Source organism: Pseudophryne corroboree, chromosome 12, assembly GCF_028390025.1.
Source record: "Pseudophryne corroboree isolate aPseCor3 chromosome 12, aPseCor3.hap2, whole genome shotgun sequence".
Taxonomy (NCBI): Eukaryota; Metazoa; Chordata; class Amphibia; order Anura; family Myobatrachidae; genus Pseudophryne; species Pseudophryne corroboree.
In genome coordinates this window covers 169,355,496-169,373,439 of record NC_086455.1, presented here as the reverse complement: position 1 = coordinate 169,373,439, position 17,944 = coordinate 169,355,496, and the positions used below count along the sequence as shown (strand labels likewise).

The 17,944-nt window shown below is 45.5% G+C and overlaps 1 protein-coding gene across 1 annotated transcript in view; it reads right to left on the bottom strand.

Moving 5' to 3' along the window:
• The window catches only part of AMN (amnion associated transmembrane protein), a 92,345-nt gene that overhangs the window by 23,118 nt on the left and 51,283 nt on the right, over window positions 1–17,944 (bottom strand). Inside the window, exons 5-6 of the mRNA XM_063946601.1 lie at window positions 4,342–4,426; window positions 3,720–3,952 (exon numbers count right to left, since the gene is read on the bottom strand). Of these exons, the coding sequence (XP_063802671.1) occupies window positions 3,720–3,952; window positions 4,342–4,426 (318 nt within the window). The remainder of the gene's footprint in view (window positions 1–3,719; window positions 3,953–4,341; window positions 4,427–17,944) is intronic.

Here is a 17,944-nt window from a genome sequence, read left to right as displayed (position 1 = left end):
AGAGAGAGCGCAAGGGAACAGGATGAAAGAGAGCGCGCAAGGGAACAGGATGAAAGAGAGCGCGCAAGGGAACAGGATGAAAGAGAGAGAGCGCGCAAGGGAACAGGATGAAAGAGAGAGAGCGCGCAAGGGAACAGGATGAAAGAGAGAGAGCGCGCAAGGGAACAGGATGAAAGAGAGAGAGCGCGCAAGGGAACAGGATGAAAGAGAGAGAGCGCGCAAGGGAACAGGATGAAAGAGAGAGCGCGCAAGGGAACAGGATGAAAGAGAGAGCGCGCGCAAGGGAACAGGATGAAAGAGAGAGAGCGCGCGCAAGGGAACAGGATGAAAGAGAGAGAGCGCGCAAGGGAACAGGATGAAAGAGAGAGAGCGCGCAAGGGAACAGGATGAAAGAGAGAGAGCGCGCAAGGGAACAGGATGAAAGAGAGAGAGCGCGCAAGGGAACAGGATGAAAGAGAGAGAGCGCGCAAGGGAACAGGATGAAAGAGAGAGAGCGCGCAAGGGAACAGGATGAAAGAGAGAGAGCGCGCAAGGGAACAGGATGAAAGAGAGCGCGCAAGGGAACAGGATGAAAGAGAGAGCGCAAGGGAACAGGGTGAAAGAAAGAGCGCAAGGGAACAGGGTGAAAGAGAGCACACAAGGGAACAGGGTGAAAGAGTGCAAGGGAACAGGGTGAAAGAGAGAACGAGGGAACGTGGTGAAAGAGAGCGCAAGGGAACAGGATGAGAGTGAGAATGAGAGAACGGGGTGGAGAAAACAACTTGGAAGAGAAAGCATTATGGAATGAGGTGAAAGAGACAGAGCAAGAAATCAGGGTGGAAGAGAGAGTGGGATTTAAGACAGTGAATGAACAGAGTGGAAGAAAGTGAGGGAACAGGGGAAGAGAGCAAGAGAACTGGGGAGAGGGAGTGAGAGAATGAGGAGTAAAGAAAAATGGGGGGGGGAACATGAGGGAGAAGCAAAAGGGTGGACGAAAGAGAGAGAACGGTTGGAAGACAGAAAGAAAACAAGATGGAAGAGAGACAGAATGGTGACACAGAGAGAACGGGCACCAGATAACTTTGGCTAGCATACATCAATGCCATAATGCATAGAGAACTATTGGACTCACAGGTGGGACCAGCATGCGAGGAGATGATCTGAGAGTAGAATACTGTGTGTGTTCACTGGCATCACTAAATCTGGTAACGAATACCAAACACCTAATTGGATGGCCAATGAGTTTGGTAGACCTACATTGTATCTGTCACAAAAAGGATTATCAATCCCCATCTAATCTAATCACATACTACAGTAGTTCCATCAGATCCCTACACAGCCTGATCCTTTGGATCACTTGCACTCTGTGGCGCACACTACTACACTAGGGGGAAGGTAGGGAAACGATCGCTTGCATATTATCTTGCGGGCGCAAATGCAGATACAGCAGCACCCATCTCCGAATCAGAACATGGGAATGGAGACTTTCAGGTGGCCCAGGGACCAACCAGCACAACAAATGTGATTCCATCAGCAGAATATATCATTAGGTCAATGGGTAGATGGAACAGAGCAATATTCTGCAACTCTAGAGAGACGTCAATAATGTAATAGTATGCAGAACATATCACTATATATCTCTCAGGTATAGATGGAACAGAGCGATGTTCTGCAGGTCTCTAGAGAGGTCAGTTACAGTATATAATTATAATAATAATAATCTGCAGAATATATCATTATCTTCACCAGTAGATGTGATCATCTGCAAAATAGGGAACTTTGTATGGAATTCAGTTCCAGTTAAATGACATATAGCAATTCAATACACCCCTCACCAATAATACCATGCAACAAGAAAACCTTGGGGGTAATTCTGAGTTGATCGCAGCAGGAACTTTGTTAGCAGTTGGGCAAAACCATGTGCACTGCAGGGGAGGCAGATGTAACATGTGCAGAGAGAGTTGCATTTGGGTGGGGTGAGTTCAATCTGCAATAAAAATAAAGCAGACAGTATTTACCCTGCACAGAAACAAAATAACCCACCCAAATCTAACTCTTTTTGCACATGTTACATCTGCCCCCCCTGCAGTGCACATGGTTTTGCCCAACTGCTAAAAAATTTCCTGCTGCGATCAACTTGGAATTACCACCCCCCCCCCCCCCCCCCCCCACCCTTGTCAGCAAAACTCACCGTCTATTCCTGCAGAAGTAAGGAGACGGTTAAAAAGATAAAAAGGAAAAAGAATTTGCTATTGTAGCCATAAGAAAAAATATAAAAATATATATCCTTAATTAATATCTAGAAGCAGAGACAACACCCAGAAACCTGAGAGATGTTTGTGAGGGCTGCTGGTGTGAGTCACCGGGGATCTGCTCCACCGACAAGTCTACGCAGGTAACACGGTGACATCAAGGACTAACCGGGAAAATTGTTACCTGGAGTGGATCCAGCGCACAGATGTGCAGGTGTTTGTAAATAACAGAGTGTTTGCAGGTGGGGAGGCATTCAGTGCCCGGATAATTGCGCTTATGAAGCTGAAGTCAGGGCAAATGGGAGGGAGATGCAGGTTGAGATTGCATGGACATTCACGCAAATGCAGATAGGCGTTTCTGGACTGTAACTGGGGGGATGCTAATAGTTGGGGGGAGGGGGGGGGGGGTCTGTCTCACACCGGGGGGCCATGGACAATCGGAGCGTTGCTGCTCCCCCTATAGATGGTTCCTTGTATGTGCATGTAATATTGCCATTCATTGTTGTGTCATTAGTATATAAAGGTTTAGTAGCAGGCACAGACTGGTTTCCTGTAGATTGGCTACACTAATTGTATGTTTGGCACACTTGCGGATCTGGTTTTGCCTGCTAAGGTAAAATGAAGCTTTGGTGTCATGCATGAGGTGGAGGTGAGCAGATAATCATGTCATCATAGCCTGGCCCATGGCATAATATCACGACTCACAGTAGTATGTGGTGGGGGGATGCAGTCAGAATCCCGACACCAGTCTGAATGCCGACACCGGCATCCAGAAAGGGAGCAAGATCCCGACACTGGAATCAGACAACCAGGATCCCGAATGAGGAGACACCGCACCGCAGCACAGTTAAGCCGCAGGGGGTGGGGGGTGTAACTCACCCCAGTCGGTCTTTCTAAGTTCGGTATCCCAGCATTGGTATTTCAAGCGCTGGGATACCACACTGTGGTATATCATACTGATCCCTGTGGTGGGCACTGCTGGGCCATGAGGAAGCAATTCATGGCCAATCACATTAATCACGCCCCCTGATCCACCCACTTTATGGAACCAGTGGTCAGGATCCAGGTGGAGCAACTGCTCTCCTGGGATTAGGGATGACTTCCTCAAAATCGTCAGTCTCTCAGAACTTTTGGGATGAGATTATGTTAATAAACCATGTTGTGCCTAGGCGCAGCAAACTAGCCAAGATAACCGTGGACCCATCTGTACTTTAAATGAGATTCAAGGATTAAAGAAACTGCATTTGAGGGACATTCCCTACTAAGAGGAGTTCTCTCGGTACAGTAGGACTTGCATTTTACATGTCCTGGGGGATGATGGGAAGTAACGTCTCCTTGATATTCATTGTTAATATAAAACATGAACGAGACTGGTCTGAGCTGTATTTTCAGAGTAATTAATAAAGGGTCCAAAGCCACCAGGGCCCACAATATAGTCACCCAGGTTATTCTTACATGGACAATTCAAAAACGTGAAAGGAAACCTACTCGACCCAATACGGTAATGCTTCTCAGCTGAACTTCTGATGCCTCCTCGACGTGGACACGAAAGGATGTTCCAGGTGAGAACAGGACATCATCATACGTGCAGGGGACACGCTCAGCGTCCACAGCAGAGAGGAACCGGCCGTTTTCCAGGTCATCTGTGGACAGGGCAGCCTGCCACAGTGTGGGGTCATACCACTGGAACTGATCAGAGTCCTGGAAGTTTATAAATGACCCTGTGTAAGTGAGAGACATCTGGAGTTAGATGGAAGGTCCTCACACTTCTGATCAGGAGACCTAGGCACCTTTTTTTTTTCTTTTTTGAAATAGTGATTATTGGGCTTTTTCCAAATGTAAGAAAGGGAAGGGTACGGAATGAGGACACAGAGGACACATGGAGGGAAACTATTTACAACATTAAAATATATTGTAGTAGATTATTGTATAAAACACAAAGTACATGCCCTAGATCACAGAAAAGTCTCTGGAGGCACAGATTGCTCTAAGGGGGTCATTCACAGCAGAAGAACCGGGCTCTGTTCTCTATGGTCCTAACAACTCCACTTTATCTCTCTCCAACACATGATACATCAAGTCCATTGTTGGTAACCAGCCTTCTTCTCACCTTCACCACATTCTGAATCTCCTCTGGAAGCAGACTGGAAGCCAGCACCATGCGACAGTATAAACTCTCCGTCCATCGGCAGGAGCTGTAGACAGATATAACAGATATTCAGGAGGCATGCTATCTGAAGGACTTGTACTAAACAGACAGTGGTCATTGTCATTGCTGCATCCAACATACGTCATATGGGGGGGGGGGGGGGGGGGGGGGGAGGAGGTAGCATAATAACATAAACCACCACTGTAATGTAGATGAATATGTCGCCACTGGCTAGAATATGTTCCCATATCCCCTCATCCCCATTTAAATGCATCGTGTTAGATTTACATAATAAATGTAAAAAACTGAACTAACGTTGCAGCTGAAAATCAGCAGCTCACGAGTAGATAGGTTAGAAACAACTTCATTTAGGCAGCAGAAAGACATTAAGGATGGTTGATAAAAATTGCTTTATCACTTGAGAATATGCAAAGGAAAAAAAACAAAAAGTGATGCACTGATTTTTTTTTATTTTTTGAAACATCGGTTTATTGATTTTAAGGCAGATGAATAATATGCTGCTGTGAAGTTTTGTTTCCATTTGGGAAAAAATGCGTCGGAGGCTCCTTCTAGAACACTATTCCTGTTTCTTTTGGGTACCCCCTCGTATACTGCACTGTCCCTATCACCCCCCACACCCTTTATACATTTAGAGTTCATGATGCCCTCTAACCCACTCATGGAGCGGATTGTGGCTGGAGTCTGTACAGTTTGCGAGGTTACATGGCAGGTGGCGAGAGCTCCTCTCTGTATTGTTCAGAGGCAGGAGGCGGAGCCGGCTGGGGTCAGGCACATGAAATGGAGCTGGGGAGACTAGATCTGAGGTGGGGCACGCGGCCGGTAGCGTTTCACGCATCGTAGTGGATGCCTCAACAATATTGGAAAGCGACAGATGACTATGGTGGGCTGGGGGCAGCGATCACAATTCTCTGCCTTTTGACTTGAGGGGGGCTGCGGAGCCCGCCCCAATCACCCTGGCTTTAGCATGCAATGGGAGGTGGATCTCCCTGACGTGGATAAGGCTAAAATTACTGCCACGCCACTTGCATGATAAGCTGCATACACACTATGAGATATTGCATGCAACATTGCTGATATTGTATGATCGCATAGTATGTACACACGATTTATCATATGAGGCGCGCTCTTGTGGACATCCAACATCTGACCTGCATGCAGTCTTGATGGTGCAATATCATGAGGTTTTTTGTAGTGTGTACATACAGAAAACTATTTTGGGGTGTGGACGTCAGCCTGGACCCTCCTCCTCCTCCTCCTCCTCCTTCTGAGTGTGCTTCCTTAAAAACAACTCCAGCCCCTTAAGATATAATTTCTTATCTTATTGTTTCATTGTATAGTGTGTATGCCCAATATCATATGTCAGGAAATTGTTTGGCCCTGTGGATTTCTAGGGCTCTTCGATAGAGTTACAGTTAGGAGCTGATTGGCTGGTGCGTTATCACCTTGCACTTATCACTGCTTTATCACTTCTCTAGGCTTAATAAATTTGCCCCACAGTGTGGTGTGCTGGTTATTTCTGTGACAAGATCGATAGATCGATAGACCAGTGGGGAGCTGATGGTGTGGGGTATAGGGCAGAGAGCTGATGCACAGCCATCACCAACTGCCGCCCGCATACCACATTTGAATTCTGCATGGTATAAAACCCCAGCGCATGGCAATATCACTGGCATTTACTCAGTTGAAGCTGCTGCGGACACGTGAGGAAAGCCTCTGGAAGAGCAAACTAGTCTGTACTCTGTACCTACTGACTACCCGCAAGTGACTGGATCAGAGCACACAATCAGATTTTATTTTATATCTTTTTACTTTTGTGCACCTCCTCTTTACTGTGAGCTACATCAACAGCGCAATGAGCCAGAGGGAATTAGCCCAGATGATTGGACCAGGTCCAATCCAAAACATCAATGGGACATGGGTCATCAACAAGTGCAACCTCATGAAGACCAGGCTCAGGAGGACTAACCTCAGGAAGAACACCATCAGGAAGACCACCCTCACGTAGGGCACCATCAAGAGGACCATCCTCAGTAAGAACACCATCAGGAAGACCACCCTCAGGTAGGGCACCATCAGGAGGACCACCCTCACGTAGGACACCATCAGGAGGACCATCCTCATGTAGGGCACCATCAGGAAGACCACCCTCATGTAGGACACCACCAGGAAGACCACCCTCACGTAGGGCACTATCAGGAGGACCACCCTCAGGTAGGGCACCATCAGAAGGACCATCCTCAGATAGGGCACCATCAGAAGGACCATCCTCAGGAGCAGGAAGTAGACCAAATGCCAGCCTATATGAACTCACCAGACAGAGTACTTCCCGTTGCACTTGAAATCACCATGAATGTATTCCTTTCATGTCTGCCCACCTTTAGAAGATGCACTGTTGGAGAAGGAGAAGCTGGAGATACCTGTACCGCCTCTCACAGTTTGAGATGGGAAAGGAAATCTTCAATTTACCATGCTTGATTCAATGGCTTGAGGTTAACACCATTTGCCCCATGTGCTGTGAACGGTGAAAACAACATGACTGGCGACAACGAGGGATGAGACCGGTAAAAATCTTTTAGGTGTTTCTTATCACTGTTCCTGGAGCTGGGAGGTCTCTTGCTTCTGAGATCGTTGGACAGGGAAGTACAGTTTTTTGTCTGCATCCTTTGAATACTGTGTGGTTTCTTTTCTCTTTTTCTCTTTTCTAGTCTCTCTACCCCCTTAATTTCTTCTTTGAGTCCTGCTGTATCTGTCCCCTCTTGGTCTCTCTCCTTTTTAGTTTTGATCTTTTTTTGTTTAATCTCTCGCTGTCTGTCTCGTTTTTTGTGTGTGATTTTATCCCACCGCAGACTGGTCTCCTGGCTTTCCGGCCAGGTATCTGACCAACATGAGGGTTCTCCCAATCTTGGCTGCACCCCCATCCCCCTTCCCATTAAGCAATAATAATTTCTCTTTTTTATGTGATTTTTTGTTTGTGATTATAAAAATTAACAGGAAAGAAAGCTGGGGATTAGGGCTACTGGTGACCCCCCCCCCAAAAAAAAATAATAATAATAATAATAATAATAATAACAACAACAATTAAAACGACACTGGGCAGCCACCTCATGGGTGTGTTGGAAGAGCTGCGGAGCTGCTAATTATTTTTAAAATGTGGACAGTTACATCCAACTCATTGATAACTTAATAACTTAAACCCAGGCAACGTCGGGTACTTCACTAGTAACCTATAATTCTTAATCTTATAAAGAATAACAGTAACTAAGAGGAGGAAACAGACATCAGGGCCAGGACAGACTCCACCATTAGGCAGCTGCCTAGGGGCACCAGCCCCTGGAGGCCACCACTGAATTCATCTAGCAATAAACTGAAGGCTGTCTCTGTATGCGGCCTCCTCCTGTTACACTGCGCTGGCCACTGCTGCAGGTCTAATCATGTGCAGCCGCCGCTATCAGGCTGTACCACATAGTGTCTCAGCGCTTTCTCCGTGCCGACACGTGTAACATCATCAAGTCATGTGGCGGCACATAGGAGGCGGATGTAACTGGCTCCCGAGGTGCGCCCCCACGGACGCTCCTCATAGCCCGGATATACCTCCTCCAGGCCCCTGGATCCCGGTTCCCCAGCAGCAAGCAGCACCTGACTACATGTCGGCACCCGCAGCGTCGCTGTAATCCTGCTGCTGCCGCCTGCAATAGGTATGTCTGTGGCATACATATATTTGACAGTTACAAGCTGGTTGGTTGGTACTTTGGGGGTAACTCAGATCTGATCGCTGCTGTGCGTTTTCACACAGCGAGCGATCAGGTCCTAACCGCATGCACCACAATGCACAAGTGCGTCGGACAACAATGAGCGTCAGCGACGGGATGGTGTGAAGAATCCGATCGCATGGGCGATCGCAAGGTGATTGACAGGAAGACGCCATTTGTGGGTGGCAACTGACAGTTTACAGAGAGTGCCCGGAAAAACGTAGGCGTGACCAAGCGTTATCAGGGAGGGTGTCTGACGTCAGCTCCGGCCCCAATCAGCCTGTTCTCATCGCACTGGAGGAGTAAAGGGCCTCATACACTAACGCAAGATGTCCGACCCTCGTGTCGCAGGCAATCACCACGGCAGCCTCCCGGGTGGCAGGATCCAATACGATACATCCATCGTATGCGGTCCTTTTGCATAAGATATATCTTGTGCAATCCCAGCCACGCCTGCGGCATAGGACATGATCGCTAGTGCCGCACGGTCAATCTAGGGGATCCGATCCGATGCTCATGGGAACACGCATCGGATCGGAAACACCTCCAAAATGCCTGATTTCACCCGATATATCGGCCCAAAATCGCATGGAATCGGCCATTATCGTTCTAGTGTATGTGGCCCTTAAGTCCTCGGCTGCGCACACACTGCACAAAGTGGATTTTTTTCAGCTCGGCTAATTTACACTTCCCCTGGAGGAGGTGACTGATCGCAGGGCTGCAAAATTTGCAGCCCATCAATCAGATCTGAATTACCCCATTCATCTCCGTCCACCTTATGTCTTTTCAATGCTAAAGCAGGGTAACACACGGAGAGATCTGACTAGATTGCTTAGAAAGTAAGCACGGTTCTATGTGTGTGTACCCCATAGCGATAGCGATGTGCGGCCCCGCGCTTCGCTATCGCCGGTTCTAGATTGTGACTGCATGCACAATCTAGTTACATCGCTCACTTCACCGCTGTGCGGCCCCCCCGTCTCGCCCCCCTCAGCACACATCGCGCTGAGTGGGGGGAGAGATGTGTGCTGAGCGGTCTGTGATAGATCGCTCAGCACACATCTCTCAGTGTGTACCCCCCTTTTGTACATAGATACCATGGGGCAGATGTACTAAGTCTTCAAGAGTGATAAAATGGAGAGAGAGAGAGAAAGCACCAACCAATCAGCTCCTGTCATTTTTCAAACACAGCCTATAACATGTCAGTTAGGAGCTGATTGGTTGGTACTTTATCTCTCTCTCTCCACTTTATCACTCTCAAAGGCTTCGTACATCTCCCCCTGTGGCTTATGGCCCTCATTCAGAGTTGATCGCTCGCTGCTGTTTTTCGCAGCGCAGCGATCAGGTGAAAAAACGGCATTTATACGCATCGCGCATGCGCTAAGTACTTTCACACAAGTTTGCAGTTTTACAGAAGCTCGAGCGACGTTTTTTCATCGTTCCAGTGATCGTAGTGTGATTGACAGGAAGTGGGTATTTTGGGGCGGAAACTGGCCGTTTTCAGGGAGTGTGCTAAAAAACGCAGGCGTGCCAGGTAAAAACGCAGGAGTGGCTGGAGAAACGGGGGAGTGGCTGGCTGAACGCAGGGCGTGTTTGTGACGTCAAAGCAGGAACTAAACAGACTGATCTGATCGCAAGGAAGGACGTCTGGAGCTACTCAGAAACTGCATGAAATTTTTTTAGTAGCAATTCTGCTAATCTTTCGTTTGCTATTCTGCTAAAATACACTCCCAGAGGGCGGCAGCCTAGCGTGTGCAATGCTGCTAAAAGCAGCTAGCGAGCGATCAAGTCGGAATGAGGGCCGATGTTCCCAGCCAGGTTCAGTGAACGCACACTCACTATCAGCCCCACCCTGGAAACGCAATCCTGTACTGTACATCTTTTACACTAACTTGAAGGTGGTGTAATTTGGGCATTGTCCTATACTTTCCTCTGTATGCTTTTTGCACAATGTAGTATTCTACACTATAATAAATAGCTGTGCACCATGATTTGTAGACTTAGACACGCATTACATGGACAGTTGTGCACCATTAAATAAGCTGCAGGGACAAATATTTCCTCTCTATCTACCAAGGGGACGCACCAAGCAGGGCAGCAACTATAGGTGTGTGAGCGGTGCTGCCCCACAACTCTGCATCTGGTCTGCACTCTGCCTAGGACAGCACCCTGCAGCCAAGATCTCTGATGAAAACCTCCAATCAGGAAACCTGCAGCTTCTGTGTCCTGAGTACACCGCAGGCAGTGCTGCACCCATAGTTGCCTACCATCCCTCATTCTGCGGGAGACTCCCTGAGACAGCAGCAGGCTCCTTCACTCCCTGAATAGACCAGCAATCTCCCTGATTGCACCTTTCCCCCATTATGCAGCTGTTACATACTTCGGGGGGGGGGGGGGGGGGGGAATCAGACATTCATACATTCAGATGGTATCATCAGCACCATTTCCCTGCACTGTGTATAAGGCACAATGATCCCTATGGCTATGTGCTTTTTAAATAAGGTTTCTTGCGGCCACTTACAGTATATGGAAGCTCTTGTAAAACACGATACACGAACAAATCCTGCAACATATCAGTATTTTCTTCAACAAATAGATCTTACTAACTTTGGGAACCATTTATATTTGGATGTAAGTCATTTTTATGACACTCTCAGATGTAGCAGTACACGTCTGCGCTGATAGCGGTTACTTTCACATCGCCCTGACAGGCTTTTTCTGAGCACAGGCTGCAGTACAGCCCTGTTACGACACCGGCGCCAAGAAATAGTAAACAATAGAAGCATTTGTTAAGATTGATGCATATGTGACAACGTGACGGACAGCTCAGAACTGCCTGGACAAGTATCAAGAAGGAGCTTTATGTTTCCTGGTAATGAATTGCACTTTATTCTATCCACAGAAGAAAACCATTACGAAAATGATAGTTTGTTCTAAAATTACCCTATGGTAACTGAATCCTACTCCTTTGAGCAAATACTCCCTAATAATTCCCCTAAACTGGCGCCCTCCAGTTCAGAAAGTCATTTCTTTACTGGGCCTTCCGTTTCTTTTAAAAGGAGTTTCACTTCTCTCCTCCCCACGCCTGGTTATAAATGTTTCCCATCTCTATTCTTAGTAAGTAAATAGACTTTTTTCACCATCAAAAATAACTTATCCAAATGCAAACGTTGAGCCTTATTCAGGTTTGTTAGCAAACCCCAAAAAAGCACACTAATGGGTAAAACCATATTGTACTGCAGGTGGGGCAGATGTAACATGTGCAGAGAGTTAGATTGCAGTGTAAAAATAAAGCAGCCAGTATTTACCCTGCACAGAAACAAAATAACCCACTCAAATCTAACTCTCTCTGCACGTTATATCTGCCCCACCTGCAGTGTACATGGTTTTACCCAACTGCTAACAAATTTGCTGCTGTGATCAGGTCTGAATCACCCCCTTAGATTTGGGTGGGGTGTGTTCAAACTGAAATCTAAATTGCAGTGTAAAAATAAGGCAGCCGGTATTTACCCTGCACAGAAACAATATAACCCACCCAAATCTAACTCTCTCTGCACATGTTACATCTGCCCCACCTGCAGTGCAGCAGAAAGTTTATTCTAAAATAAATTCTTTAAACAGGCATGACACAGAACAGTCATTTGTCAGCCTGGGAATTATTAACAATATCAGCTAAAAATATTAATATTACTCTATAACTGTTACATCTTTGAAGGGTAGTTATCTTCCTTCTTTATGAAAAAGGAAAGAAATACGGGCAAAATAATTTTGTGTACCGTGTCAGCAAAGTGAAAATCTAAGAAAATAATTAAATATATAGGTTTCTGTTATTTAATATCAAATCTCAGAGATCTCTGTTTGACTAAATTCTGATCTCATTAAGAAACCGGATACCAGATGCTCCCTGCGAAGCGTTCTATCCAGCGCGCATTTGTTTGTGCAATAAATTTTCTTATGTTACTATAGGTAAAAGTATATCCTAAATAAGTTTCACAGGCACTGTGTTAATAGCCGTCTTGATATTCTAGGTTCAGCATCAACTGTATAACTTTTTACATAAACCTTTCCCAAGAAAAATAACTGTATCATCCAGCTGTCCAGACACCGGAATCAGAACATAACTTTATATCAGTGGGCTGAATACAGATGCTACAACATAAAACTTGCGTGTATGCCATTCAGCTATCCAGACACACTGGTTAATCGCAACCTTGTTTCCAATGTCAATAGTTAGTGAAATATAGTAGCTACAATTTCATCACTTGTAAACAGAACATCGTCATCATATTTCCCGTCCCATTCTCAGCCTGATTGCGGGAACAGATTAAACATCTTTGATAGATTTACACAGTAAGTTATATTCAATCAAGTCTAATGAACCTGTAATATAGCACTTACTGTATTCCCAGAAGAAGAAGAATTGCTTCGATTAGCTATTATATCATTTCACTTTCCAAACAAATGCCATGTAGGATATACCTTTGTTCCTGCGGATATGCTAATAGAATACAAAAAGTACTAATTGAGAGCACCACTTCTAAGGAACAATTGAAAGCACCACCTGAGATAATGATGAAAAATATCTGATAGAGAGAGTAAAGGGCCCCATACACTACAGCGATATGTCAGAGGCTGAAGTCGGAGGAGATTTCCCTTGAACTCTCCTGGGGACTTCCCGGGACTGGTTCCATACGATTTGGTACATTTTGCATGCAATATATCTTATGCGATCCCAGCCATGTCTGCGGGAACCGACATATCACGGGTGCAGCACTAACGATCTAGGGGAACCAATCCTCACGGGAACACTTTCAAAATGCCCGATTTTCACCCAATATATCGGCCCGAATGCCCAAAATAGGATGAAATCGTGCATTATCGTTCTAGTGTATGGGGCCCTTAAGTGTCCTAGTGTTAGTGGCGAGACTCCCCTTCTACTGTTGTTCCATGTGCCCAAAGGCAGTGAATGGAAACAATGAGAGCAGGGAGAGGCGCCGGTGTCTGGACAGAATGACAGATGAAGTGCGGGCAGCTTCTGCTGTCCCCGGTTCATACACCCCCCCCCCCCCCTCCATTGTGTAAACACATTGCAGGGGAGGTGAGATGCAGGACAGGGATGAGAGAGCCGCTCTGAATACTTATTTAGTGTGGTTGCTTGCAGATTAGCAGTGCCGCTGTGATATATACACGCTGTGTAGGGAGCTGCTCGAGACCTAGACGCCGGGTCGGGTATCCATTCCATGCACCCAAAAGTGATGTATGTCCAGGTTTCAGACGACGTACGTTTCACAGTAGCTTGGTCACATCGGTGTCTAAGCGTCATCAGTATGCCAGCGATATTTATGGTAAATGCAGGGGGCGTAACATTTATGCATATCATGCCTTTGTCTATAACAGTATGCGACTGCATAAACTTTGTTACGCATTTCATAGGGCTGCTGCCCGCTTCTTCAGACAGCTTACGCCTATTTATTTCTGACAATCCTATTGCTGGAATCGGAATAAATAAACTTTTTATCCTTGTAGCGTGCCAGTGTCCAGCTTGTTCTGTGCTGGGGAGTTTTACCAATAAAAACACCCAGAAAAGAAGGTCAATGGCCACTATTAATATAAACCACTAACATTTATTAGAACATTACATTTCACACAATAGATCAGAGTAATGCTTACAGTACATGACGATTTCATTTGAGAACCCCAAGATTTCCATTCACAAATTCGGGCATCTCATTGGTGCTACTTCATGAGGACGTTGCAAAAAAAAATAAATAATAATAATAATAATAATAATAATAATAATAATCAACATTTATTTTATATATATATATATATATATATATATATATATATATATATATATTATGGAGGTGTGGGGTGTGATGCCTCTGGACTGGCTGAGCTGGATGGCTTTAGTGTGGCATACCTTTACATTCTATTAACACTTTTCACTTATTCATTTTTTAACACTATTTCTCTATTTTAATTACATTTCATTTTTGTATCACCTTCTTTATAGCTTCAGCTTCCTAAATACTAATTTATTAACACTCGTTTTTTCACTGGTATGCTGCCCTGGGCTTTCTGGCTTATGCTGGTGTTTTGGGGTGCCACACCCTGTACCTAGATATAGCGCTAGGGACCCCAAATATACAGAGACGCCTTGATGCGGCTTTGGGGCTTACTCGCACATTTGCGCTAATATGTGTAACGAAGATCTCTGAATTCTAATATTATGTGGAATTTATATCTGGTTACTGTTATTCAGGGTGCTGGGGGAAAACAATGTCTCTCTTTTTTTCTTGCTTAGAATAATACCCCTCCCTTTCGAGCACCTGAATGATGATATTAAGCTGATTGAGCATCTACCATTATATATGTCTGGAAGCAGTAAGCAACAATCTGTCTTTCATATTATGGGCGAGATGTACTCAGCATCCGCGATGCAATACATTATTTATTTATTTATTAACAGTTTCTTATATAGCGCAGCAAATTCCGTTGCGCTTTACAATTTGAAATAACAATATACATCCCGCCACTCAGTGCTTTAAGTGGACCTATGGAGGTGGTGGAACTCTCCCCCACGGATGCCACTTCCCTTCCTGCCCACCTGGAAGATGCCACGCCCTTAGCCCCTCCCCTTCTTACCCACTTGTGGGTGCAGGTCAGCCTATAGTTTTAGTTTAGGGGAGAGTTCTTTGGGGGGGGCAGGATGTACTAAGCATCGCATCCGCGCTGCGATACATCCCGACACTTATTGGGTACATAGCAGCATTAATTACGCCGGTATGTACTTAGAAATGCGATGACCGCTGTCCCTTGCAGTAAAAGGACTTCCAGGTTTAGTATTAGCATGCGCAGAGTGGCATGTGCCGCCGCAGGGGGTTCTGGGAGAGATCGGGTACTTATCTGCGTCAATAAGCTGTCTTTCCTTCCAGGACACGGTGGCCGCAGCGGGTGCTGGGAGGGATCAGATGGGATCCTTCTCAAGGGGCATTGCAAAGAGAAGTCAATAGGCTTCTATTGGGTAACGCCAGCATTACCCACCAAGTCTAATACAATACATTCCGGAGCTTGGTACCTATGGGAAATGCGGCTTTTGGATTTTTGCCTGCATTTTATCTTTAGTACATTCCGCGCTTAATATTTATTACAATACAACATATGGAAATGTAATTTTTAATGGATAGGGAACAGGACAATGCCAGACTAGGCTGATCAATCCTACAGAATAAACATGTTTTCCACTAGATATATATAATGGCAATCACACATCTCACCAATAGGTGGCACTATTCTCTTATGCTTGATGGGAAGTTTATCTACAAGGAACTTTGTCAGACTAACCTCATGTGACAAGTGCGGAAACTACCCAGGCTTTTCAGTGTAGGAATTCATTGACTGTCAACCAAATCAGGTCTTGCAAAGTCCCTGAGCAGATCACTATCAGTTGCAAAAAATAACGTTCTCCTTCCTCCTTTCACTATCATCTGCTCTTCTGTAACCATCATATTCCCAGGTTTCTGTAGAACTTCCAACATTGCAAATGCTGCAAATGAGCAGAACTTGGAACAATCACGTACTCGCCACATCCTCAAGCACCACAAAATGTTTACCGGGCATTTACTACTAGAAAGTGCTAGCGGAGACAGCATTACTTCTCGTTGTCGTGACTGCCGACATCACGACAACCGGGATATCATACTGCGTCCTACAAAACGCCTTCTAGTTTATGTGAGAGGAAAAAGCGTAGATGCTACTTTAATATAAAATATGGAAAGAAAAAACGGAGAACTTTGGGTAACTATAGAAACGGGAGAGGACGACACTTCACGCTGTGGTGATCTGTAGACCACGAGGCCTGGGGGAGGAACTGGACAGGAACTATTGCTGGACATCACTAAAATGGCTTTAAAAAGAGAAGTCATAATCACGGGAGACGTTAATCTACCTAATGTAAATGCTGAGGTTTTTTTGCAAATTAAACTATAAAGGGGCAAATTTCTAAATCCGTACAGGGATCATCATTATTATTACCAGTTATTTATATAGCGCACACTCAGGGCCGGTGCTAGGGTGTTCGGCGCCTCCCTGCAAACTATAAATTTGCGCCCTCCCATACTTTACAAAGGGACAGCACACATAATGCCCCCTGTAGCAGTGATGCTTATACACATAATGCCCCCTGTAGCAGTGATGCTTATACAGATAATGCCCCCTGTGGTAGTGCCGCTTATACGCACACACTGAACCCTGTAATAGTGCCGCTTATACGCACACACTGAACCCTGTAATAGTGCCGCTTATACACACACAATGAACCCTGTAATAGTGCCGCTTATACACACACACACACAATGAACCCTGTGGTAGTGCCGCTTATACGCACACACAATGAACCCTGTAATAGTGCCGCTTATACACACACACAATGAACCCTGTAATAGTGCCGCTTATACACACACAATGAACCCTGTAATAGTGCCGCTTATACACACACACAATGAACCCTGTAATAGTGCCGCTTATACACACACAATGAACCCTGTAATAGTGCCGCTTATACACACACAATGAACCCTGTAATAGTGCCGCTTATACACACACAATGAACCCTGTAATAGTGCCGCTTATACACACACAATGAACCCTGTAATAGTGCCGCTTATACACACACAATGAACCCTGTAATAGTGCCGCTTATACACACACAATGAACCCTGTAATAGTGCCGCTTATACACACACAATGAACCCTGTAATAGTGCCGCTTATACACACACAATGAACCCTGTAATAGTGCCGCTTATACACACACAATGAACCCTGTAATAGTACCGCTTATACACACACAATGAACCCTGTAATAGTGCCGCTTATACACACACAATGAACCCTGTAATAGTGCCGCTTATACACACACAATGAACCCTGTAATAGTGCCGCTTATACACACACAATGAACCCTGTAATAGTGCCGCTTATACACACACACACACAATGAACCCTGTAATAGTGCCGCTTATACACACACAATGAACCCTGTAATAGTGCCGCTTATACACACACAATGAACCCTGTAATAGTGCCGCTTATACACACAATGAACCCTGTAATAGTGCCGCTTATACACACACAATGAACCCTGTAATAGTGCCGCTTATACACACACAATGAACCCTGTAATAGTGCCGCTTATACACACACACAATGAACCGTGTAATAGTGCCGCTTATACACACAATGAACCCTGTAATAGTGCCGCTTATACACACACAATGAACCCTGTAATAGTGCCGCTTATACACACACAATGAACCCTGTAATGGTGCCGCTTATACACACACAATGAACCCTGTAATAGTGCCGCCTATACACACACACACAATGAACCCTGTAATAGTGGCGCTTATACACACAATGAACCCTGTAATGCTGCTTATACACACACAACGCCCACTGTACCAGTGACGCATACACATGTACCACCCCTCTGCACCAGTGACACTTACATGTGCAACGACCCCCTGTAGTAGTGATACTTACACACGCATAATGCCCCCTGTACCAGTGACTCTTACACACATTATACTGCAGTCATACATACACACACACACTGTACATACATTACACACATACACACTCACACATACGTATACAGTACACAGATACTGTATGTGCACACACTTTCACTCACTTTCCTTCCATCCACTTACCTAAAGGAGGCTGGCAGGCCGGAGCTGTAGCATGTTATCCTCCTGTGTTGCAGGCTGCAGCCTGGTCCCGTGTAGCTCCGCC